General features: G+C 39.3%; 1 protein-coding gene across 2 annotated transcripts in view; it reads right to left on the bottom strand.

Annotated features, from left to right (window-relative positions):
- IFT52 (intraflagellar transport 52) overlaps window positions 1-24779 on the bottom strand; it is a 32848-nt gene extending 8069 nt beyond the window's left edge. Inside the window, exons 1-9 of one of the 2 annotated variants that reach the window (XM_012781023.3) lie at window positions 24623-24779; window positions 21953-22077; window positions 20479-20566; window positions 15268-15397; window positions 14912-14987; window positions 10941-11012; window positions 8637-8763; window positions 5427-5513; window positions 4080-4148 (exon numbers count right to left, since the gene is read on the bottom strand). In XM_012781023.3, the coding sequence (XP_012636477.1) occupies window positions 4080-4148; window positions 5427-5513; window positions 8637-8763; window positions 10941-11012; window positions 14912-14987; window positions 15268-15397; window positions 20479-20566; window positions 21953-22071 (768 nt within the window). In that variant the 5' untranslated portion in view covers window positions 22072-22077; window positions 24623-24779. Of the gene's footprint in view, window positions 1-4079; window positions 4149-5426; window positions 5514-8636; window positions 8764-10940; window positions 11013-14911; window positions 14988-15267; window positions 15398-20478; window positions 20567-21952; window positions 22078-24622 lie in introns of those variants that run through there. The other variant, XM_076011132.1, reaches the window with a different exon arrangement.
- Between the last annotated feature and the right edge of the window lie 448 nt (window positions 24780-25227).

The raw sequence follows: 25227 nt of genomic DNA, 5'->3' as shown, positions 1-25227 counted from the left end.
TGTTAGATGCCTGAGCACCTGTGATGCCAGCACAGACACCCTCTCCACTGCTACATTAGATCCCAACCCTTATCCCCTAGCCAATGACATCCTTCCAGCACTCCTGAGAGCTTCAATCATGACACATGCTGTGGGTTGGTAACAATGAAAGACCAGGAAAACCCAAATGTCTATAAGAAGGAGACTAGTTAAATATATTACATTCAGGCTGGGCACAAGGGCTCATGCCTATAATCCCAGCAGTTTGGGAGGCCAAGGCAAGAGGACTGCTTAAGGCCAGGAATTCAAGACCAGCCTGAGCAACATAGCAAAACCCTGTCTCCACAAAAAAATTTTTAAAAATTAGCCAGGTGTGATGGGTACACATCTGAAGTCCCAGCTACTGAGGAGGCTGAGGTGGGAGGATCACTTGAGCCCAGGAATTCGAGGCTATAGTGAACTATGATGCCACTGCATTACAGCCTGAGCAAGACACTGTCTCTAAAAAAAATTTTTTTAATATTACATTTAAACAATGAAAATACAGTCTTCAAAATAAAACAAAAAAACCTCTATGTATGAATATGGAAAAATCTTCAAGATATATTGGTAATTTTTAAAAGGTGCTATATAGTATGTGTGTGTATATATATGTATATATATACACATACACAGCACATATAGTACCATTTATATAAAAGAAGAGGGAAGGAAAATTTGCTCATATAAATATAAAATATCTCTCATAGAACATATAAGAAACTGCTAATACTGGGGAAGAAAAATGTGGCTGGGCTGAAAGAGAGAAGGAAGACTGTTCACTGTGTATGCTTTTGAATTCCCAACTATGTGAATGCATTAGCTATTAAAAATAAATTCAAATTTAAATAAATGCATGCGGACAACAGTAAGTTTATTCCTAACTGCTCACTGAACTGCATTTAGCCAACATGGCCAACTTGGTAATAGTTTAAAAACTAGTCCTCTGAAGTCACCTGTAACATTCTTTTTCCTATATTCTCTAGCTCCAGCACTGGAGGACACATGCCTTAGCATTACAGAAATAATTGGTCAAGACAGACAGGCTCGCTTTTTTTCTGTAGCCTAAAGGTCAAAAGTTCCCCCAATCCTCAAAACCTTTTTTTAGACAAAAAAACGAGAAGAGTCTAAACAAATAAATGTCCTTCCGAGTGTCATTTGGCGGTTTTAGAGGCTTCATCCCACCAACATGACAGTGGGTTGAGGTGAGAGCAACAAGGGCACTAACTGTGCCAGAACACACCCAGCACTCAACACAGTCAGTAATGGGCCCAGCAGTCCCAAGATCCTGAAGTTGATTCTCTTATCTCCCTGCACAGAGGCCTTCTGAAGATCCTAGTTCAGAAAGCCAGCAAGGCCTTACATGTCCACACAGAAACATGAAAGAGTGGGCCCAGGACCACTGGCTTTCATGAGTTCCTGGCAGGTTTCAAGGTTAAAATTTGTTACGTAAATTCCTTTAGCTCTTTTTTTTGAGCTACTGTTTTATTTTATAAAATACTGTTTGAAACTAAGCTATTGTCTAGGTTTGAAACCCATCCTGATATAACATGATTTGATCTGAAATCACAGTTAGGAAGTTCAGGTTTCTGGAATTTCTCAGTTTGCGATGTTATTTGATCCAGCATTTTATTTTCCCAAAGCCTTGCTATATAAAGTCCATTTTCTTCCAGGTCTCAAATCTAGAAGATGGTTTTAGAGAAAGGCCTTAACAACACTACAGTCTTCCACTCGCTTTCCCGTGCCACCTCCCTTTTCAACTCAGTCCAGTGTCAAGTGTGGTGGACAGTGAACACAACAGAGTAGAAGAAAAGTTACAAGCCCCAGAATCTTCCTCACCTGGGTGTTAATAATGGCTCAGCAAGTATTAATGTAAGCGGGGACCTTGAACAGTTTACTTACTTCAGTTTCCTAAGCTAGAAAATGATGCTGGGAATGACAGACACTTAGCAAGAGCTAAGTGGTGGACACACAGGACAGTAGCAGACGCAGCATCTCTCAGTGCTACTCCCTCGACCCACAACACTCTGAATAGGATTGGCAGCTGCCAAAGATGCCATCCACTCAGGGGTTGATCCTGTGACACCTGAAAAGTGAAGTCCCTGTTGCACTCCAATTCTTTTATTTCGAGGCCTTACATCACTTTTTAGGAGGAAATTGAACAAAATATTCATATGTTTAATAATTCTATATAGGGAATAATATTTTAGATGTGTGGCTCTAGCCATGTCCTTATCTGACAGAGGAGGCAGTCATTGGACGGCCATCTCTGTTTTCTCACCTACCTCCTGCTGCTCATAGCCAGGAAATAATTTTCCTGACATTTCAAAGTTTAAGAAACAGAAAAGGCTGGGCGAGGTGGCTCATGCCTATAATCCTAGCACTCTGGGAGGCCTAGGCGGGCAGATTGCTTGAGGTCAGGAGTTCGAAACCAGCCTGAGCAGGAGCGAGACCCCGTCTCTACTATAAATAGAAAGAAATTAATTGGCCCACTAATATATATATATATATATATATATATATATATATATATATATATATATATATATATATATATAAATTAGCCGGGCATGGTGGCGCATGCCTGTAGTCCCAGCTACTTGGGAGGCTGAGGCAGCAGGATTGCTTGAACCCAGGAGTTTGAGGTTGCTGTGAGCTAGGCTGACACCATGGCACTCACTCTAGCCTGGACAACAAAGCAAGACTCTGTCTCAAAAAAAAAAAAAAAAAAAAGAAAGAAAAGAAAAGCAACAGTGGAATGAGTGGACTTTGAACTAGGAGACCTGGTTTGGGCCCTGGTGCTGCATGTGCTGCATGCACCTACCATTTGTACACTGCAGTCTTACAGAGTTTCAGTTTTCTCATCTATAAAAATGAGAATAAGACCATCTACCTGCCAAGGCTGTTGTGAGGATTAAATAAGATGATTTATATAAAAGTATATAACAAACAGTGCGTGACATATCGTAAATACAAAAGTTAAAAACAAAGCCTTGTAGATACATAGCATATTTTACACCTTTTAATTTAATAAGTAAATTTCTATCTATTAATTTTGGCCTCACAATCATCCCATCCCCAATTCACAGATAAGGAAACTAGGATGAAAAAGGTCAGAAAGAACCTGCTTAAGGTCCAAGAGCCAGGGGTAGTGCCAGATCCAGAACATAGGTTATTGGTTCCCATGCCAGTGCTGGTTTCACTACCCTCCCTGGTCTAATGAATATTAGCATGATACCTTTAGAACTGTTATTTCTAAGGCAACAAAATTATAGTTTACAACTTAAATTCTGATGATCATTGTTTCTTCATGAAAAAATTATTTTTATATCCTTCATATTTCTGGAGGAAGAATTTCTTTACAAATGCTCATTTTGAAAGTTTGGGCCAGAGAGCATATATTTTAAATTCCAATTTTTATATAAATATATATATATCAGTCACCTTACAGTGTCTGAAAAAAAAAAAAAAAAAAAAAAAAAAAAAAAAAAATAAATATATATATGGGCTCCCATCCCAATTAATTCTATGATTAATTATAAAATTTGTTTACTAACTTTTTTGTTTTTTTGAGACAGAGTCTCACTCTGTAGCCTGGGCTAGAGTGTCCTGGCGTCAGCCTAGCTCACAGCAACCTCAAACTCCTGGGCTCAAGCAATCCTTCTGCCTCAGCCTCCTGAGTGGCTGGGACTACAGGCATGCGCCACCATGCCCGGCTAATTTTTTCTATATAGTTTTAGTTGGCCAATTAATTTCTTTCTATTTATAGTAGAGACAGGGTCTCGCTCTTGCTCAGGCTGGTCTCGAACTCTGACCTTGAGCTATCCGCCCACCTCGGCCTCCCAGAGTGCTAGGATTACAGGCGTAAGCCACCTCGCCCGGCCTAACTTTTTTTTTTTACATAATGTGGCCTTCGTTTCCCCAAAAGCATCCCATCTTTCCCTCTGTCTTACATATGAGGTAAGACAGACAGGCATTCCTCTGGAACTGTTAAAAGTGGTACTGAGAAGCTGGACCCATTTTTTCCACTTAAAGTCTTTTAATGGTTCACAATATCCTACCTCAGGGTCCTCAGCATCAATCTGGTTTAGGTGGATATCTTCTGTCGTGAGCCACTGGAAAACAACATCCTGGGTTCAAAATATAAATACAGAATTAGACAGTTGAGAAATCTAAGGGTCAGGATTAGATAATTAAATCAAGAAAAATGATAAAGGGAAAAAGACTAAACCTGTAATTTAAAAAAGGGTACCTATACTTGGAGACTTTCTGTTTAAAAAATAAAAAAAATAAAAAATAAAAATAAAAAATAAAAAAATAAAAAAGGGTACCTAGCCTTGTCTTAATGAAATCATATGAGAACTTAAAAGTTTTCTTCACCCTAATCTAACCTTTGTTATGAGAAATTTATAATTTATCTTAAAGCATTCTAACATCTTACCACAAGCCAAAATTTATCAAAACTTGTTCACAATTCCAAAGTAATCCTTGTTTAATGTGATGACAGTGTGAACTTAAAAGCAAAACTTTTTAAAAGTAGAATATCTAGATCTCTCTTCAGTGTGTAGAGATACTGAAACTTCATGTAGATTCCACAGAAATAAGATCTTAATTTCCTACGATTACAATTGTAAGGCTGAATGAATTTATTTCATTAATGAAAAAGCTTAGCAGCAGCTTCTTCCTCTAAGAGGTGAGTCATTGGAATCACACCAATGCACAGCTCTGGCATGCACTATAAACATGTCTTCATAAGATATGCTCTCTTTACATTATTTTGACAGAGTAATTGCAATTCCTTTACTTTATTCACCACATGAATCGGTGACAAGTCCTGTACATAAACCCTCCTGACTACCATCATGGCATCAGCCCCTCATCTCCATTCACACCTTCACTACCTTAATTCAGGTCCTCATCCCTTCTTGCCTGGCTAACTCCACTTGCTTCCTAGTAGCTCTATCCTGCCTCCCCCTTTCCACCTGCCATAGAGAAAAGTCTTTCTAAAAACACAGATCTGACTGTGTCCAAGGCTGCTAAAGACCCTGCAAGGAGTCCTCAGGGCTTTTAGCATGAAGTTCAAGCTCCTTGGCCTCACATGTGAAGCCCTTATGGAGCCTGCCCCTCACCTCTTTTCCAGAGTCGGCTCCTATCCCAACTCGGCACACTCAAGAAATGTCCTTCTGGACTCACTAATTTCTCTCTCTCTTGCTCTCTCTCAATATATTCTATAAACTTTTTCAAAGCAGAGACTATGCCTGACTCAACTTTGTATTCTTAGTGCCTGCCATATAATGGGTTCTGAATAGCTGGTTTTAAAAGACTAAATAAACTTATCAGTATTTTCTAAATGATGCGAAAATCATACTTACACATTATACATTAATGTGGTGAAAGAAAAAGTTTACCATGATTTTGCTGTTTTCTTCTTTATCCAAATATTGGTCACTGAACATGTGACATGAGCCAAGCACTGCCAGCTTTCCACCTTGGTTCTATTGATAACAAAGTAGTGTCAGATACTCAGATCCCCAAATCCCATATATCCTAGTTCCCAAACACTTATCATTGGAATCATGTTAGCAACTGTCTGGTATACCAAAAAGTACCAATTCACATCAGGATTTTAATAGTACAGCCTAGAAATATCAACTATGATACTACCACACTTTAACCCGCCTCTCATTTTAGACACTTTTATATTTTTCTATTTGACTTTAACAAAAAGTAATATAAATTGATTCTAGAGGATTTTCCCATTGTTAGTTATCTTATAAATGAAGATCGTAATTTTTGTTTTTTTTTTTGAGACAAGGTCTGTCTGTCACCCAAGCTGGAGAACAGGTGTGCAATCACATCTCACTGCGGCCTCGAACCCCTGGGTTCAGGCAATCCTCCTGCCTCAGCCTCCCCAGTAACTAGGATTACAGGCACATGCCACCATGCCTGGCTGATTTTTTAAATTTTGTAGAGACAGGGTCTCACTATGTTGTCCAGGCTGGTCTTGAACTCCTGGCCTCAAGTGATCCTCCTGCCTCAGCCTCCCAAACAGCCACCACACCCAGCCAAAGATCATAATTTTAAGGGAAAAAGAAGATAAACCCAAAGATAATCGTACAGTTAAAGACACTTATGAGTACTAATATTTAAGGCCAGGTGCAGTATGGCTCATACCTGTAATAATAGGTGTACATTAGGTATAATACATTTCCTAGTGCCATTATAACTGTGCCTGTTCCCTGTATGTGATATAGCCTAAGCCAGAGATGTCAAGAGATATAAATACACAAGTTCTACAAATGAAAAAAAAATGGTGAAACAAACTTTGACCTGTACCATATTAAAAGCAAATGCTTCATAGGAAAAATAGCAATACTATTACTTTGCTATAACCATTGAAAACAGAGAACAGGAAATCAATTTGGTGGATATCTAAAGAAAGAAAAGGGAAGTGACTAAAAGAACTACACTGTGATTTGAATTCATACACGTGAGCAAGTACAGGAAAGGAAGTTAGAGTAAAGGACTTTTTTTTTCCTACTATGACTAACAGTTAGGCTTATATTTTCTTTCCTTTTTTTCTTTTTCCTATCTTGTTTATTTCAAATAGACTACAGATCTTCTTTTAATCCTTTTATTGTCCTGAAAGATTCTACAATTGTCTTCTGCTTCCTTTTCCAGCCATTGTCTGTAATTTGTTCCAGTTCAGTAAAAGTATGGACTGATTTTCTCCTTCAATATTAACAAGTCTATTTCAGTAAACCAAAGACCTGGAAAGGATAATGATAAGGTCAATGAAGGCAATGGCCATGGGCAAGGAGGCAAAACCTTCCAGTGCTCACCCAGCCCTGCTCAGGGTTTCCAGGAGGATGGAGAGTAGCCCCTCTTTGGTATCACTGTTTCATCTCACAAACTTAAGGGTGATGGGCAACAATCTCTCTCAAAGATTGTGTTTATTAGGCAGGACTGAAATCCTATATAGATAAAATGGGCTTTATTTTTTTTATTTTTATTTTTTGAGACACAGTCTCGCATTGTTGCCAGGCTAGAGTTAGTGCCATGGCGTCAGCCTAGCTCACAGCAACCTCAAACTCCTGGGCTCAAGCAGTCCTGCTGCCTCAGCCTCCCAAGTAGCTGGGACTACAGGCATGCGCCACCATGCCTGGCTAATTTTTTCTATATATATTAGTGGGCCAATTAATTTCTTTCTATTTATAGTAGAGACAAGGTCTCACTCTTGCTCAGGCTGATTTCGAGCTCCTGACCTTGAGCAATCCACCCGCCTCGGCCTCCCAGAGTGCTAGGATTACAGGCATAAGCCACTATGCCCAGCCAAAATGGGCTTTAAATGGCTAGGCAATGAGAAGATGATAATCTCATGAGTTCTAGATGAGTCATCACACTTAGCACAGAATTCTGCACTTGATGGATGCTCCATAAAAATCAACTGATTAAGCCAGGTAAAATCTGTATGCACACTTAAGAAATCCAGTAATCGTAGTATTAAAATACTTGAGAGCCCTTAAAATAGTGTCTCATTTACTTTTGTGCCTATGAACAGTTTACATAAACTTTTCTACATCTTGAAAATAATACTTTAATTTTAAAACATTTCCAGCTGTTTGGAATAGGCTCTCTTAATAGCCATTATGAATTTTGTTTAACTCTTTCAAACACAGTATAAACATTTACTTCTTAAAAAATGAGGTCAGAGTTTTTAAATAAGGAAGGAAAGATAATACCTAGATTCCACAAAGAAAAATAGGATTGTGAGGAGCTAGAGAGACATCTATCTAGGTCCCTGGGGAAAAAACTCGAAAGTCAGCTGCTGAATTCTATGTCTTAGTGAACAGAGGAAGGTAAATTAAGCAAAACGTGAATTAAAAGACAGTGGAGCACCTAAGTGGACACATAGGTACTACAGTAATAGGGTATTGGGCAGGTGGGAGGGGGGAGGGGGGCGGGTATATACATACATAATGAGTGAGATGTGCACCATCTGGGGGATGGTCATGATGGAGACTCAGACTTTTGGGGGGAGGGGGGGAAATGGGCATTTATTGAAACCTTAAAATCTGTACCCCCATAATATGCCAAAATAAAAAAAAATTAAAAAAAAAAAAAAGACAGTGGGAAACTGGAGTCATAATGAGGTGGGACCACCTGTCCCCACATTTCTGTGGGGTTTACAAGATGAGAATTGGACAACTAATCCTCTGATATGCTTTCCTGGGATGAGCTAAAACAACAGCAGTATGATGCTGTGTAACTGTGTGTCATTTTTTAACTCCCTCTATTCCTGAATGAGTTTTTTTACATTGAGGGTGAGAGCCATAGTCCCACACAGACAGGATGAAAAGTTATTTTAAGAGTTATAATATAGGTAGCTTCATGCTACAGTGGGGAAGCTTTGGATTTAGAATAATAAGAGCTAGGTTTAGGCCTTGACTACATCAACTACTGGATGATCCACTGTTTCCCCATAAGTAAAATGTAGATAACTGAAATACTGGTGTGAAAAACAAAGAGAAACATATGCAAACCCTCTGGACATGGTAAGTTTTTATTATTTCAACAATAAAAATAACATCTACACCCGTATCTAAGAAAGGTTGTACCTTTGAGTGATAGAAAGCCAGAATGGGTCTGTTAAGTGGGAAGCAGACAGAGCCTGTAGACAGAACAGCCACTGCTGGTTTCATGACACTCAATGTGGCACCAAAAGGATAGACAAAGGTGAGAGCCCTGTAAGAAATTAAAGAAACATATTCCAATTTTTAAAAAATAAATACTAAATTTCTGAAAAATAATCTTAGTGTTTCTTGAGCAATGCTCTTTGATCCACCATCAAACCCAAAATTTCTTCTAAGCTTTGTTTTGTTTATTCAAAATTGGGACAACTCTAGCTACAAGTTTAATACAGCATTTTAACAAACATGAATGTAAATTAACAGGAAAGTGTAAATGAGTGTAACTGGGAGAAGTAGCTTCTTATGGATGGGGGAGGAAGAAGATGGTCATCCCCATCCTCAATAATTTGAAATGCCACTTTTACTATACACAAATAACCCCCATCCTCCAAATATGTTTTAGGTCTGATTCTAACCTGCATTACTTATGTTTTACTATTTCTGCTCTAGTACTATGTTATTTTAATTACTAAAACTTTGTAACATGCTTTCACTACATAAAAATTTAATCTTCTATGGGGTAAAATACCCCGAAGTAAAAAGGGAAGCTGGAAAAAATATTTGCAACACATAGAAGTCTTATAAATGCATAAGAAAATACAAACCATCAATAGAAAAATGGTTAAAAAGCAATGAACAGGGTCAGGTGCGGTGGCTCACGCCTGTAATCCTAGCACTCTGGGAGGCCGAGGTGGGTGGATTGTTTGAGCTCAGGAATTCAAGACCAGCCTGAGCAAGAATGAGACCCCATCTCTACTAAAAATAGAAAGAAATTAATTGGCCAACTAAAACTATATATAGGCCGGGCACTGTAGCTCATGCCTGTAATCCTAGCACTCTGGGAGGCCGAGGCGGGTGGACTGCTCGAGGCCAGGAGTTCAAAACCAGCCTGAGCAAGAGCAAGACCTCATCTCTACTATAAATAGAAAGAAATTAATTGGCCAACTAATATACATAGAAAAAAAAATTAGCTGGACATGGTGGCGCATGCCTGTAGTACCAGCTACTCGGGAGGCTGAGGCAGGAGGATTGCTTGAGCCCAGTAGTTTGAGGTTGCTGTGAGCTAGGCTGACGCCACAGCACTCACTCTAGCCTGGGCAACAAAGCGAGACTCTGTCTCAAAAACAAAACAAAACAACTATATATATAAAAAAATTAGCCGGGCATGGTGGCACATGCCTGTAGTCCCAGCTACTCAGGAGGCTGAGGCAGGAGGATTGCTTGTGACCAGGAGTTTGAGGTTGCTGTGAAGTTGGCTGACACCATGGCACTCTAGCTCAGGCAACAGAGTGAGACTCTGTCTCAAAAAAAAAAAAAAAAAAAGCAATGAACAGGCAATTCACAGAAATACAATCAGCCAATAGACTTTAAAGGCCATCCCATGCACTAATAATCAAAGAAATATAAATTTAAAATAAGAGACACCATTTTTTACTAGAATCCTCCATACCAGTAAGAGAGGAAAAAGGGGCGTGTTCATGGGGACCATAAGTGCTACCACCTGTCTGAAAAGTAATTTGGCAATATGTCACACTTGGCAAACGCATCAGTGGGAAGACCCTGGACCCAGAAATTCCAATGCTAAGAATCTATCCTACTAAAATATTAGCTTGAGTGCATGGAAATCGTACATACAAAGACATTCAACTTGTGCTTTGTTATTTAAATATAATGACAAATATAAAATTATTTATATAGAGTAGAAGTTAAGAGTACAGACTCTAGAGCAGACTGCCAAAGACCAAATCTAAGTAGTCATGTGAATTTGGGCAATTACCTCTCTGAAACTCATCTCTAACCTTCCAGGGTTGTGAGGATTACATGAGGTAATAAATGTCTGTCACACAGTAAATGCTCAATAAACATCAGGTAGTATTATTAAAGCAAAACATTGTAAACTACCTAAACGTCCAATAATAAGGGGTCGGGTAGATAAATGTAGATATTTCCAATTTAATCCAGTCATTAAAAAGGAAAAAGTACTTACCTATGACTCTATATATGAAAAAAAATCTAGAAATCTAAATATACTGTTAAGGCTGATTATCTTCAGGGGAGAGGCATAGTCTTATGGTGCAGAACTTCTACTTTCTTCCCTTTGAATTGTTCACATATTTTTTTGGTGAGAATTATTTTTGTAATCAGAAACAAAAACTCTTTTCATTTCGGAAAAAAAAACTCTTCAAAATGATAAACATATCCTCCTCAGGTAGCCTCAGAAAACATACTCACTGGGCATTGTTGCCACTGTTTTCCTCGTCAATGATTCCAGGCACAGCCTTTCCTGCAGCTCGGCTAATTTCCCTTAAAGAAAAAAAGTAAAATCTAGTAAACGAAAATTTGGGGAATTTCACACTGCATTCATTAACATAGTATATATGAACGAGATGCAAGAATTTTATAGACTTCAAGATATATATATTTTTTAATTAAAGTACACCCTTACCTCTCTTAGAACGCTTGCAAAAGTTAACATTAAAATATTGGAATCAGTTCTCCTCTTTCTTGAGTTTTTTTGTTTGTTTGTTTGTTTGTTTTTGGAGACAGAGTCTCACTCTGTTGCCTGGGCTAGAGAGCCCTGGCATCAGCCTACCTCACAGCAACCTCAAACTCCTGGGCTCAAGAGATCCTAGTGCCTCAGCCTCCCAAGTAGCTGGGACTACAGACATGCGTCACCATGCCTGGCTAATTTATTCTATGTATATTTTTAGTTGTCCAGCTAATTTCTTTCTATTTTTAGTAGAGATGGGATCTCACTCTTGCTCAGGCTGGTCTCGAACTCCTGAGCTCAAACAATCCACCTGCCTCAGCCTCCCAGAGTGCTAGGATTATAGGCACGAGCCACCATGCCTAGCCTCTTTCTTGAGTTTTCAGAAAAGGGTCCATATTCTAGGCCCACATTCTAAACTCTATCCTCAGAGCCAGCAGAATGCCTGCCACATAGCAAGTTCAAGCACAGAATGAATAATTTTGAACATGAGAGAAGCTCACAAAAGGCATCTGATGTTGCTTCCTCAGACATTCATTTCCTACTTCCCCAAAACCCCAGATTTATTTTTAGGATCCAGATCAGAGAAAGCTCACTTCATCCCAGGCTCCAGGAGACAACCTAGCTACGCCATCAGGACAGTTTGGGATGGGCACTGTGGCCTAGGGCAGCTCAAAAAGAGCAAATCTCCTCATGCCTGTAATCCTAACACTTTGGGAGGCCGAGGCGGGAGGATCGCTTGAGGCCAGGAGTTTGAGACCAACCTGAACAACATGGCAAGACCCCATTTCTACAAAAAATAGAAAAATGAGCCGGGCATGGTGGCACATGCCTGGTAGTCTCAACTACTCAGGAGGCTGAGGCAAGAGGATCACTTGAACCTAGGAGTTTGAGATTGCAGTTAGCTATGATAGCACTACTGTACTTTAGCCAGGGTGATAAAGGGAGACTCTGTCTCAAACAACAAACAAATCAACAAACAAACAAAAACCAACAACAACAATAAAAAAAATACCAAAAAAGAGTAGATCTCAGGACTACTCTTGCTGGGAATGCTGGAACCAAGGCATGCTCTCTTGCCCCAGATGGTGTGACATACAGATATGAACTTGGGAACTATTAAAACTATTCAGCCCCCACACACAGGATAACAGAGCCAAGAGAACTGAAGGGAAATGGAACCAGAGCCCTGATGATGTGACTCTTTCAGTCAATCCATACCCAAAGCCTGCCCCATTTCCGGGCTTTTCAAGTACATAAATCAATAAAGTCTTTTTATTGTTTAAGCCCACTTGAATAGAGTTTTCTGTCACTTACAACTGAAAGTATCCTAATCCTAATAAAAACGTGAATGTGAAGGTTTCAAAAGATGGAGAATATAATTTGATGAATGAGAAGTAGTAATAAAATAAAACAAAAAAGCAAGAAATGAAGAGGGGCAGTGAAAAGAATGTGTGTACAAGCCATATATGACAGACCCATAGCCAACATCATACTGAATGGGGAAAAATTGAAATCATTCCTACTTAGAACTGGAACCAGACAAGGCTCCCACTATCTCCACTTCTGTTCAATATAGTGCTGGAAGTCTCGGCTACAGCAATCAGACAGGAAAATGGAATTAAAGGTATCCAAATAGGGGCAGAAGAGATCAAACTTTCACTGTTTGCTGATGATATGATATTATATCTAGAAAACCCCAAAGATTCAACCAAGAAACTCCTGGAACTTATCAATGAATTTAGTAAAGTCTCAGGATACAAAATCAATACACAGAAATCAGAGGCATTCATATACGCCAACAACAATCTAATTGAGAACCAAATCAAAGACTCAATTCCCTTCACAATAGCAACAAAGAAATTAAAGTACCTAGGAATATACTTAACCAAGGAGGTAAAAGACCTCTACAGGGAGAACTATGAAACACTGAGGAAGGAAATAGCAGAGGATGTAAATCCATACCATGCTTGTGGATCAGCAGACTCAACATCATCAAAATGTCTATACTACCCAAACTGATCTACAGATTCAATGCAATACCTACTAAAATCCCATCAGCATTCTTCACAGATATAGAAAAAATAATTTTACGCTTCGTATGGAACCAAAGAAGACCCCGAATATCAAAAGCAATTCTAGGCAACAAAAACAAAATGGGAGGCATTAATATGCCAGATATCAAACTATACTACATAGCTGTAGTAATTAAATCAATATGGTATTGGCACAAAAATAGGAATATTGACCAGTGGAACAGATGTGAGAATCCTGATATAAAACCATCCTCATATAGCCATCTAATCTTTGACAAAGCAGACAAAAACATATGCTGGGGAAAAGAATCCCTTTTCAATAAATGGTGCTGGGAAAACTGGATAGCCACCTGTAGAAGGCTAAAACAGGACCCACACCTTTCACCTCTCACAAAAATCAACTCACGCTGGATAATAGACTTAAACCTAAGGTATGAAACTATTAGAATTCTAGAGGAAAAAGTTGGAAACACTCCTAGACATCGGCCTAGGCAAAGAGTTTATGATGAAGTCCCCAAAGGCAATCACAGCAGCAACAAAAATAAATAAATGGGACATGATCAAACTACAAAGCTTCTGCACAGCCAAAGAAATAGTCATGAAAGTAAACAGACAACCTACAGAATGGGAGAAAATTTTTGCATCCTATGCATCCGATAAGGGACTGATAACTAGAATATACTTAGAACTCACGAAAATCAGGAAGAAAAAAATCAAATAACCTTATTAAAAAGTGGGCAAAGGACTTGAACAGAAACTTTTCTAAAGAAGACAGAAGAATGGCCAACAAACATATGAAAAAATACTCAACGTCTCTAATCATCAGGGAAATGCAAATCAAAACCACAATGAGATATCACTTAACTCCAGTGAGAATGGCCTTTATCAAAAAGTCTCCAAACAATAAATGCTGGCGTGGATGCGGAGAGAGAAGAACACTCCTACACTGCTGGTGGGACTGCAAACTAGTTCAACCTCTGTGGAAAACAATATGGAGATACCTTAAAGCGATACAAGTGAATCTACCATTTGATCCAGCAATCCCATTGCTGGGCATCTACCCAAAAGATCCAATGACACTCTATAAATAAAACACCTGCACTCGAATGTTTATAGCAGCACAATTCATAACTGCAAGGCTGTGGAAACAGCCCAAGTGCCCATCAATCCAAGAATGGATTAATAAAATGTGGTATATGTATACCATGGAGTACTATTCAGCTCTAAGAAACAATGGTGATATAGCACATCTTATATTTTCCTGGTTAGAGCTGGAACCCATACTATTAAGTGAAGTTTCCCAAGAATGGAAAAACAAGCACCACATATACTCACCAGCAAACTGGTATTAACTGAGCAGCACCTAAGTGGTCACATAGGTACTACAGTAATAGGGTATTGGGCAGGTGGGAGGGGGGAGGGGGGCGGGTATATACATATATAATGAGTGAGATGTGCACCATCTGGGGGATGGTCATGCTGGAAACTCAGACTTGTGGGGGGAGGGGGGAAATGGGCATTTATTGAAACCTTAAAATCTGTACCCCCATAATATGCTGAAATAAAAAAAATAAAAATAAAAAATAAAAAAAAGAATGTGTGAAAAGAGATAACGGAAGATTTGTGGAGGAAAGATGAGAGTCATTTGTAAAGACACTACTGCTTTTCAACATGCTTACCTGTTCAAAACTCCATTGGAAACTAGAGCTTCTTTAGGATGGAAATACTTGTAATACACATTTCTAACAACAGCATCTTCAAAAGAGAAGAAGGTGTATTTTAGGTTAGAAATAAGTTTGGTATTACAGACTCAGATAAATTTTGACCCAAAAGGAACCCTGGAACTCTGTTCCAATCCCTCTCATTTTATAAATGGAAGAAGCCTGGGTACAAGAGGCTCAGACCACTGGTGAGACCAGAACACTGAACCATGTAGCCTCAGCCCAGGGCTCTTTCCATTGCACCCCTGGGCATAGAGGGCTATGATATGAAGAATACTATTACTACCTCCATTTAAAATAATAACAATAATTACCATTATTAACCATGATTCCATATTCTTCTAGTAAAAAGTTGATATTGGTATCAAATCTGGATTCTCCACCTTCTCCTAGCATCACAAGGATATCGCCACCACTGTCAAGGTACTTCTTCAGGACTTCAAACTACACAAAGGAAAAAAAAACAACCTATGAATATACTCAAAATACTTTTGTACAAAATACTATGAATGAGACCTTAAGTAGCTGAAAAATAAACACTTCACATCTATAAGGCATTTAAATATAAATGCATGTAAGATAAAATTTACTCTCCATGTAGGATCTCCAAGCTTGTCTTTGAACGTAAAGCTCCAAAATACTCAAATGAACTGACAGTGTCAAGGTTGACTATCTGGACAGCAAACCAAAAGTGGAAAACTCAGCTAAAGGAAGCTCATATTCTCCATTCGGCAGTACCCCTGGTCTCACCTACTAGATACCAGTTGCACCTACCCTCCCTTAACAACCAAAAATGTCTTCAGACATTGCCAAATGTCCCCTCAGGAGGACAGGAAGAAGCAGAAACACCCTTGGTTGAGCACCATCGATCTAGACAATGCCTCCTCCTCATTCCCACCAAGAATATCAGGATGAAGGCTTTCCATACAACCCCAAAAGGAATTCTGTTCAAGGTCATCCACTGACCAAGCCATAGTGAGAAATGCATGTTGTCTGCTTATATCCTGGAAAGCTCTCTGACTTTCATACAGCTCCAGAGGGGAGAAAAATTGAGGGCTGATCTTGCTGACCCAGCCTGAAAAAACCTGGGGTGGGTGGTCCAGACCAATAGTTTCTCAATTTTCATCAAGTACCTCATCAGAAAAAAACTGAATATGCACATATATACAGTCCATGTGTTTATGTGTATATAAAGTATGCATATTTACAATTTAAAACATACTCCTAAAAAGGAAATGTTGTAATGCTAAGGAAAATATGAATAATAAATATAATTTCCTTCTGACAACCCACTGCTTCATCACACACATCTTATTTTGGAAATCACTGGCCCAGATTAGCTTTGCTGTACTACAGCCCTCTTGCCCTTGCACACTCCCTGGAGTTCCCTCTCCCCCTCTCTTCCCCACAATATAGAAAACAAATAAATAAATTATTTCAAAATCAAAGTTTTAAAAAAAATCAGTTCAAAGGCCATTTCCTCTGGGCCTTATAATCTAGTGCCTCTTTTCTGTGCTTCTGTGGAAACATAGAACTTATAACATTGATTGTTATTGTTAGATGGTTCGTTTGTTTGATTTCCCCTAGACTATGAGTTCCTTGAGAGCAGGGATCATGTGCTATTTGATTTTGATTGCTAGTGTCAGTTGTAGGATCTGGCACATAATTGGGTACAAAATAGATCCTTAATAAATATTTTTGGAACAACAAAGAAAAAAGAAAACAAATAAGACATAACTTCATTGATCCTGGACTCAGCACAGCAGACTGATCTCTCCCTAGATTCTATCTGCCCTTTTCTTCTTTTTGATTTCCTATCAAACTCCATTTCCCAGATAGCCCTACATATCTGCCATATTCCATGAGTGAGAATAGCAAGCCAGGTCTAGATTGCAATATATATATTGTCAGAACTTAGCTGCTTGGAAAATCTTATGGGGACTTGGTACTTAAGATTTTTCTTCTGGGATTTGTCCATGTCTAAATGCAGTGAGTAGAGAGTTGGTATTGACATCTATTGTGTCAATAGACACAATGCCTATTGGCCATTTGGCATTTTAAGAAAAACAGCTATATGAAGGACTTGCCGTATAAATAACACAGTTGGGCAAAGGTTGAAGGAGTTTCCACAATTGATGACCCAGGATCCACCCATGCATCTAAGTGAGATCCTTCTAACAAAAAACAGATATTTGGCACAAATGAGAGGTTTCTTGTTTCTTTATGGCAAAAAAAACAACAACACAGGAATAAAGATTAATTTTGCAGATTTAAATTTTAGAGACTGATTTCCTAATAGGAATGCATTCACACTGGTAAGTTTTACAGTGTGGTACCAAATGTGGGATATTTCATAATATTATTGACACTGGATAATCCAGGTCTGTGGCTCTCAGTGAAAGCATTTAAGCCATCTAGCAGGTATTTTGGATTGTTATAATATTAATATTTAAGGACATTTTAGTGGGTGGGGTGGAGGGGCAGGGATACTAAAGATCATGGAATGTTCAGGCCAGTTCCACATGATGAACTGTCTCACAACATTTGAATGTCTTCTCAGATAGTCATGTAGATTTAAAAAAGAAAAACAAACAAAACAGCCTACGATCTAACTCCAGTTTATACATAAATACTGTAAAAAGTATTTCTTGCATTTAACATACTGAATTCTCAGGTACACACTACCATGTAAACTGAGTGAAAATGAGGGAAGAATTATACTTTTTTTTTTTCTTCGACTTTACCAAAAGTTGGTCAGCATTTTGGAAACTCAAATTGCCAATGACAATGTGGCTCATGATTTGAAGTGCCAATGCAACATACCTGCATCAGCCTGCATTTGTACCTATCCCATTCATGGTGATTTTATATATTTATTAAACTTTATTTCAAAATGTTAAGTATAAAGAAGTGTTCTGGTACATGTATGCCCAAGAATTAAAAACCTGAAATACACATATTCTTCTACTGTATATATGCCTAAGCATTTATAATTTCAAATACATATATTCTTTAAAAAATCATCTTCCTTCAATTTCTTTACATTATAGTTAGGATATTATATTGACTTATTTTTTTCAGTGATGGTGGGTTATATTATCTATGCATTTCAATGCAGCATGATAAAGGTGGCATTTGCAACATAGGTGGATGCTGGCCTGAAAGGATTGGGAGACACTGGTCTGAGCCACGAGGCTACCTGGTGGTAATTGAATCCCCCACCAAGTCAGTGTGATGAGTCAAAATAGCTGAAGTGGGAAACACGGGAAGACTTTTCAGCCTAATTTCTAGCCTGATACTAGTATCTAATACCAGACATAGGATGTCTGTCCTGTCACAAAGCTTCTGGAGGACAATATGAAAAAAGGATCACAGTTTTTGAGGGTTGAAGTGACCCCTTCACTTGTCCTAGAAGGCCAGCAGTAATGACAAGGCAGTGATCTTACCAGGATCAGCCTACTGGAGGAATAAAAACACAAGGGAATGTTGGTTCTTAGAAAAAAGCTAACGGCTTTTCTCCCTTTCCTTCCACCTCACTCCAACTCTAAAGAGAAGGCATGGTACCAGGGACTGGCCTGGTGAGAAGACATTTTATTAGGCTAAAGTTCCAAAGAACTAAACCTGTCTCTAAAAGGACTTGAGTCCTTTGGAAGCCACAGCCTTCCCTCCCTGGGAGCCTGAAGTAAGGCTTGGCCTGGTGCCCATCCCCGCTTAGGAAAATGCCCAGGCTGTGGCCCTTTCTCTAGGTGCCCCTGCTTCCTTGAGGCTACTTGCTCTTTGGTAAAGACCTGGTCACCTCTCTCTTTGGCTTCCCTAGGTGGAGGGGGGAAGTGGAACCAAACCCCAAAAAGTAATAAAGTATTTCTTTGCAGGCCACTGCTGTCTGTGCGTATGTTTCCCTCAGGGTCTCAGTGGGTAGGGATAGTTGGTCACTTCCACATTCCCAACAGTAATTCCTACTCCTCCTCTCAATTAACCTGATCAGACAGTTATGTCTGTCTTCAAGTCCTCCCAGGTGGAAAGTCACCTAGCAATCACATTGAGAAAAAAAGGAAAAAGAAATACTCCCCCATGGACCTCTACCCACTGGTACCACTCAGAGTAATAGCAGACTATTGCCTGCCTCAACCTAAGGACCACACTGGCCCTGCCCTGCCTCAAGCTGCCTACTCCCCATACTCTTCCTGAGCACAAAGGCACTTCCTACAAGTCTCCATGAGAACGGCTCTTGCTGTATTCTGGGCTTGTTTTATTAATTGTGGAAAAATACACCTAACCTAACTTGACCATCTTAACCATTTTTAAGTGTTCAGTGGTGTTAAATATACTCACACTGTTGTATAACCAATCACTAGAACTCTTTCATCTTGCAAAACTGAAACTCTGTATCCATCAAACAACAGCTCCCCATTCTTCCCTTGCCCCAGGCCCTGGCAACCATCATTCTATTTTCTGTCTCTATACACTTTTTTTTTTGAGACAGAGTCTGGCTCTGTTGCCTGGGCCAGAGTACCATGGCATCAGCCTAGCTCACAGCAATCTCAATCTCCTGGGCTCAAGCAATACTCCTGCCTCAGCCTCCTGAGTAGCTGGGACTACAGGCATGCGCTACCATACTCATCTATTTTTTTCTATTTTTAGTTGTCTGGCTAATTTCTTTCTATTTTTAGAACAGACGGGGTCTTGCTCAGCCTTCCAGAGTGCTAAGATTACAGGTGTGACCTGCCACACCTGGCCGTGTCTCTATAAATTTGACTACTCCAGGTACCTCATACTTGTATAAGTGGAATAATATAGTATTTGTCTTTTTGTGTCTGCCGTTTTCATTTAGCATAATGTCTCAAGGTTCATCCATGATGTAGCATGTATCAGAATTTCCTTCCTTTTAAAGACTAATTCCATTTTATATATATATATCACATTTTATTTATCTATTCATTTGTCAATGGAAAGTTGGGCTATTTCTACCTTTTGGCTATTGTGAATAGTGCTATTAAGAATATGGGTGTGCAAATCTCTATGAGATGCTTTCAATTTTGGGGGGCATATACGTAGAAGTGAGATTGCTAGATCATATGGTAATCTATTTTTAACTTTTTGAGGAACTGCCATACTGTTTTTCATAGCAGTTGCACCATTTTACATTCCCACCAGCAGTGTGGAAGGGTTCCAATTTCTTCACATTCTCACCAACACCTGTAATTTGTGTTCCAGGTCTTACATTTATCATTCTTTATTCCATGAAATAGAATTTTAAAAAACAGCTTAATTTTAAATGAAAGTTTCCTATTTTCAAAGCAAAAATATGGCAAAGAATCATGACTAACATTTAATTAGCCCATACTATGTGTTTGGCAGTTTACATGGAGTATCAGGTAATCATCACACCTCCAGGATGAAAAGAGAGATGAAGTGACTACCTTAAGGCAACACAATAAGTGGTGAAAGTGAATTTAAATCCAGGATTTCAGAACCCATGCTCCTAACCATCTCATTATATTTCTTCTTTGTGGATATTTCCTTACCTCAGCTGCAGTAAATTTTTCTCTTGGCCCAGCTGTAATCCACAGTTTCACCCCAATTAGCTTCTCAGATGTGATTTCATCTTTTAAGCTAGAAATATGATTTTAAAAGCAAATGTTAGATCCATAATTCAAACCAGTTTATGATTTCAGCCTCTCTACTATATGGAATCAGAGGCCACAGTGGTCAAGAGATGAAGGGAGGCCGGGCGCGGTGGCTCACACCTGTAATCCTAGCACTCTGGGAGGCCGAGGCAGGCAAATTGCTCAAGGTCAGGAGTTCAAAACCAGCCTGAGCAAGAGCAAGACCCCATCTCTACTATAAACAGAAAGAAATTAATTGGCCAACTGATATATATAGAAAAAATTAGCCAGGCATGGTGGCACATGCCTGTAGTCCCAGCTACTCAGGATGCTGAGGCAGCAGGATTGCTTGAGCCCAGGAGTTTGAGGTTGCTGTGAGCTAGGCTGATGCCACGGCACTCACTCTAGCCTGGGCAACAAAGTGAGACTCTGTCTCAAAAAAAAAAAAAGAGAGATGAAGGGACTTGGAGGTACCTGGTCCTGCCTCTCTCCCAAAGTGAGAATCCCCTCTACAGGCCTGCTCCACAGAGTCACCTGGCCTCTGTCCAAATACTTCCAGTAAGTCAAGGTGTTCAAATTAAACCAGGCTAAAGCATAAAGAAGTCCTAAACTACTGATTCAATAAGTTCTATCATTAGTTTGTATGACTATATCCTCACCCATTAAAAAAAAAATACATGCATATATACATAAAGACAGAGATATTCTCATTTAATTCTCATTTTTCATTTTCCTAAAGTATTGACCCAAGTTGTTATAAAATATGGAGAAAGCCTCTAAGATCTTAAAAAATTATATGTGTATAATTAAAATAATTTTTTGGTTTGTGCTTTGCAGGACAACTTAGTAATATGCTGATTAACTTTTTTTTTCTTTTTTTTTTTTTTTTTTTGAGACAGAGTCTCACTTTGTTGCCCAGGCTAGAGTGAGTGCCGTGGCATCAGCCTAGCTCACAGCAACCTCAAACTCCTGGGCTCAAGCGATCCTCCTGCCTCAGCCTCCCGAGTAGCTGGGACTACAGGCATGCGCCACCATGCCCGGCTAATTTTTTTTATATATATATCAGTTGGCCAATTAATTTCTTTCTATTTTATAGTAGAGACGGGGTCTCGCTCTTGCTCAGGTTGGTTTTGAACTCCTGACCTTGAGCAATCCGCCCGCCTCGGCCTCCCAAGAGCTAGGATTACAGGCGTGAGCCACAGCGCCCGGCCTTGATTAACTTTTTTGAAAGAGAATCTTTTAATACTTATTTATTTAATTCTGAACGATCTTGAAATTGAGCTCCTCCCACATAAACAATCTATGTTACATAATAAAATAAATAATTTTTAGTTTTACCAGTGTGGTATCATTATCACTTAAAAGGGAAAACAATATACATGGTCATAGTCACCTCTGAATCTTCCAATTACTCCGAAGTTTTTTCTGCATAGATTTATAGCCATTGTTGGTGGTAAATAGCTCCTTTTTGTATGCATTAAATATAATGGTGCTCCTAAGCTCTTTCTCCATGGTTACCTTATGGAAGAAAGATGAGATCAGAAAAACAATAAAGAATACCCCAAAAGAAAGACTCCAAAAGGAATAGTTACTTTCCACTTCTAATTTATCAAGAAAGGGTATACAACTGCAACTTATCTATGAAACCCCTATAATTCTCAAATATTGAGAGTAAAATGCAGAATCATAGCTGCAGAAACCTATGGCCAAACAAAACCCTGCCCACCCTGAGCTTTTGCTTTCAGTCTTTTGCCCTGGCCTTCCCATCAGCCTACACCCAAGGCCCTGCCCCATAATCACTCTACTCTTGTGCCCCGAGACCATGTTTCCAACCTGATTCCTCACTGCTAACTATTGCGAAGATTCCAGATCTTTTTATATATATTAACTTATAGCTTTATTTTATGAAATAGGATCTTACTATATGCATTATTCTGCAACACATTTTTTCACATAATCTTGTATATTTGATATCATTCAATACATATGGATCCACCACATTCTTTTAAACAGCTGCACAATATTTCACTTTATGCATGTATCATAATTTATTTAACCAGTCGTATGCTGATTACTATCTTTTTTCAAATTTTTTGCTAGTAAAACAATACTAAAAACATCATTGTTTAACATAATGCTTCTGTGCACTTTACATATTTGTAGAATAAATTACTACCTGTTGAATGGTTGAGTAAAGCATTTCCAAATCAGCCTCCAAAAAAACTGTACTAATTTATACATCCACTAACACTAATAAATTTGTTTCCATACAATTCAATCTATTTCTAATCTTTCTCATTTTTGCCAATAAAACACGTTTTAAAAATCCTCATTATTGTTTCAATCTGCCCTCTGAAATTAGTGAGATTAGCATTGAATTTCTTCTGATTTTCTTGCTCACATACACTACCCATTTTTCTACTGGGCTTCATATTTTTCTAATTGATCATTAAACAAACATTTTCATGAGTTTATTTGTTTCAAGATTTGACTTCTGGTAGCTTTTTTGGTTTGGTTGAATTTGTAGACCATATAGATTATAAATTTTATAGAGTCAAAAGTATTAATCTTTTCCTTTAGGGCTTCTGGATTGCATGACACATTCAGAAGAGCTTTTGTCATGCTAAGATTATAAATATACCCAGCAATGCTTTCTTCCAGTACTTTCACAATGTAATTTTTTAACATTTAAATTTTGGTCCATTTGGAATGGATTTTGGTGCTAAAATGGGTTTCAGTAGTTTCTAAATTACTAGAAAGCTGCCCAACACCAATCTAACTTTTCAAGGCTGATTTGAAATACAGTACCACCTTGACTATATATAAATCCATATATATATATATATATATATATATCTTGGTCTTATTCTGATTTCTATCATGTTCTATCTATCTGTAAGTTTCTGCTCAGTTCTGTAAGTTTCTGCTCAGTTCTGTACTCATTTAACTGCTATCTTTTTGTGTTATAATATCTAGTGATGCTGGAGGGTTAATTCCCCTTAATATCTTCAATTTTTAGAATTTTCCTGGCTACTTTCACATATTTACTCTTTTTTTATGAACTTTAAAAATCATTTTGTCAGGGGAGGGGGGGCATGGGCAATATATATAACCTTAACACTTGTACCCCCATAATATGCTAAAATAAAGAAAATCATTTTGTCTGGTTGAAAAAAAATCCTCATGATCTCATCACTTGACACAGCTTTTTATGTTCTATTGCATCCATGTGCACACTTGTTGTCCCACTGTGTACATACAATATTGTATTCTGCTTTCTCCAGCTTCCTAAAAGTCCTCATGATTTAGGTTAGTGGCTGTGTGATCGATTGCATGGTTATGCCATAACGAACTCATCCACTGTCTTCATGGGTATCTTCTCAACTTTTTTCCATCACAGATGGTACTGGAATTTACATATTTTTACTTTGCCACTAATCGTTTTTTGCCAAAAGACAGATTCGTAACAGCAGGATTCCCAGGAAAAAGAGAGGAACTCCTTTTGTCATTTTATGCCTCTTAAAGGGAGAGCGTAAGGAAAGCTACATGTCCAGTCAACAGCTTATTGTAGTTCAGCCCCCGGTGTGAACAGCAGATCTGGGTTCCTGTACTGTCAGAATTACCTAGAAATGAGTTTTCCTAAGGATAGGAAAGAAGTTAAAAACAATAAAAATAACCAATATTTGGGTGGCGCTGTCCATCCATTCTCTCGATTTCTCTTCAATTACATTACCAGTCAAATCTGTATTTTCCCAGATGAACGATGGAATGACCAAGGGTGGCAACAATGACAAAAACAGAGACTGAGACCTTAAGATTCCTCATCCAGTGCTCTTTCCTACTCAGCAGGACAACTAAAAACCCAAGCATGCCAAGGCGATGGAGACTGGAGCCCAGCCAGAAGGCCGGGATCCCGACCTACATCCTAATTTGCTTCACCCCTGTGGACCTAGAATTTTCCAGGATACTGGCCCGGCGGCCTCGATGAGTGTGGGCCAGGCCCTCACCAGTTCCCAGACTGCCGCAACGCCCCTGCCGGCCCATCGGTTGGAACCCTTCTTACCTGAGGCCCTGTGACCACCACCTTCACCTGACGCCGTCCAGCATCCCGCCGTCAGGTATCCAAGGCCGCCTAGCAACCGCGGAGGTCCGGCGCGCTGGGAAGGCGTGGCCCCGGACGAGGCGCTCCCTCCGGAGCGACGTGATGACGACAGAGCGAAAGGAGCGATGGGTAGGGGGCGGGGCTAATGCGGGACTGTACCATTATTTTGGAGGAGGGGTAAATCCAAACACAACGAGAACGAACTTTCCGCCAAAATAAGCCCACTTAATTTTGTTCCTTAATATCAATTATTATTAAAGGCTGATAAAAACGGCAGTTACCAAGAGCCCAAGTTTCGCTCCAGCCTGAGGGAGGAGAATAGTGAAGGTTTCCGGCCTTGGTCCCCAGGGCGCAGGCGCAGAGCAGCGGGGTCGAAAAGGGTCGCATCATTAGGAACTGTAACGTCTCGAGTTGGTAGCAGTACATGCCTGGGGCGAATACCTGGTGTGAGCCGACTGGGAGGCCAGGGAAGACCTCCCGGGAGAGCGTGGGCAGGTTAAGTGGCAGGGACGGTAACGTGAGATAGTTCTTTCCCTTTGATAAACCCCACATCTTCGAGCCTGGCC

Source organism: Microcebus murinus, chromosome 16 (genome assembly GCF_040939455.1).
Source record: "Microcebus murinus isolate Inina chromosome 16, M.murinus_Inina_mat1.0, whole genome shotgun sequence".
In the NCBI taxonomy this organism is placed as follows: Eukaryota; Metazoa; Chordata; class Mammalia; order Primates; family Cheirogaleidae; genus Microcebus; species Microcebus murinus.
This window is presented reverse-complemented; position numbering and strand designations above follow the sequence as displayed.